The 1,312-nt window shown below is 39.1% G+C and overlaps 1 protein-coding gene across 1 annotated transcript in view; it reads left to right on the forward strand.

The window, feature by feature from the left end:
* LOC101862987 (estrogen-related receptor gamma) overlaps positions 1 to 368 on the forward strand; it is a gene marked incomplete at its 5' end in the record, with an annotated part of 7,131 nt that extends 6,763 nt beyond the window's left edge. The window contains one exon of the mRNA XM_013090012.1: positions 231 to 368. Within this exon, the coding sequence (XP_012945466.1) occupies positions 231 to 368 (138 nt within the window). The remainder of the gene's footprint in view (positions 1 to 230) is intronic.
* Between the last annotated feature and the right edge of the window lie 944 nt (positions 369 to 1,312).

Below are 1,312 nucleotides of genomic sequence, written 5' to 3' on the forward strand. Positions count from 1 at the left end.
ATCTAAGCGCTGAAGTAGTCTTGTCTCCCCCCACCCTGTGTGCAGGTCGGGACCTAGTGATGCACCCAGAACTTTCATAGATTCCACATCGTCCATTTCTGTTTGGATGTTTTTGTTGTACAAACTTGTCCTATAGATGTCCTAGATGATGAATTTGTCACTGGTTCTGAGACCTCTATTGGCCCGTCTATGATGGGATGGGGTCAACTATTTGTGGGTCTCTGACCCAGTTCTCATTGTGTAGCCTGACCCAGGTGATGGTGTCAGAGGGAAGCCATTCTGTGGGGAGACCTCCGTGTGTCTCTCAGTGTGTCACTGACCGTCTGCCTGCCATTATCACCATCAAACTTGCTTACATCACAGAATGAGGAAGCTCAGAGCTATCTTGTCCCTCTGGATTTGTTGCACAGTTTTGCTAGAGGGATGCCAATATCATAATATACTTGTCTCTCCATATGTCACACATATATGTATGTAATAGTAGATAATGATGATGATAATGCCACATTATTTCCACTGACCGTGCGTCATCTTGTAGATACACTGTTTCATCTACCATAGAAAAAGTCAAATGAATTATAAACTACAGAAGCATGTGAAGGCTTACTAAGAACTGAGCAATGCAAAATGTGGATGTTTGTGGATGTATGGCTGTGTTCACAGCAGTAAGAGAGTGGATTCCTGTCCTCCAGGTTATGTTAGGATAGAGAATGTCCGTTATGTTTCAACGTTTATGTGTCAAGTAAGAAATTTGATTTAGGAGCTAGAGGTTTTATGGGAAGTGAAAATGAGGCGTGAACTTTTGACGGGGTAAGAGCTAGTTGTGCTGGCTCATGTTTTTGGGAGGCTGGTGGGTGTTCTTTGTCTGACCAGGCTTTGGGTCCAGTGTGTCCTGTGAAAGTGAGTCTTGAGAGATGTGTGTTGGATGATGTGTGTGCTCATGGTGAATGACGCACTCGTTGACCTTGTTGTGTTGTAAAAAAGGGAAAAGAGAGAGTATTTAAGAAATTATAATCTGGTCCAAAGATGGACGAAATGATGAATGTAGTGGTGTTAAAGAAATGTTTTAAAAAATAATTTATCTTTAAAAACGATCATGAAAATTAAAAATTGTAATTATTTTTTTAACTGTCCTAAGTGGGAATTTTTTCCTTTTCTCAAGTCTTCCAAGAAAATGAGAAACTTAAAAACTAACCCCCGAAAAAAAAAGAAACAAAAAACCAAAAAAAAACCAAAAAAAATCCACCCTGTATCTAGATTCTGTGTCTGTAAAAAGAAATTTAAAAAAAAAGAAAAAAATTGTAAAAAAGAA

Source organism: Aplysia californica, unplaced genomic scaffold (genome assembly GCF_000002075.1).
Source record: "Aplysia californica isolate F4 #8 unplaced genomic scaffold, AplCal3.0 scaffold01107, whole genome shotgun sequence".
Taxonomy (NCBI): domain Eukaryota; kingdom Metazoa; phylum Mollusca; class Gastropoda; order Aplysiida; family Aplysiidae; genus Aplysia; species Aplysia californica.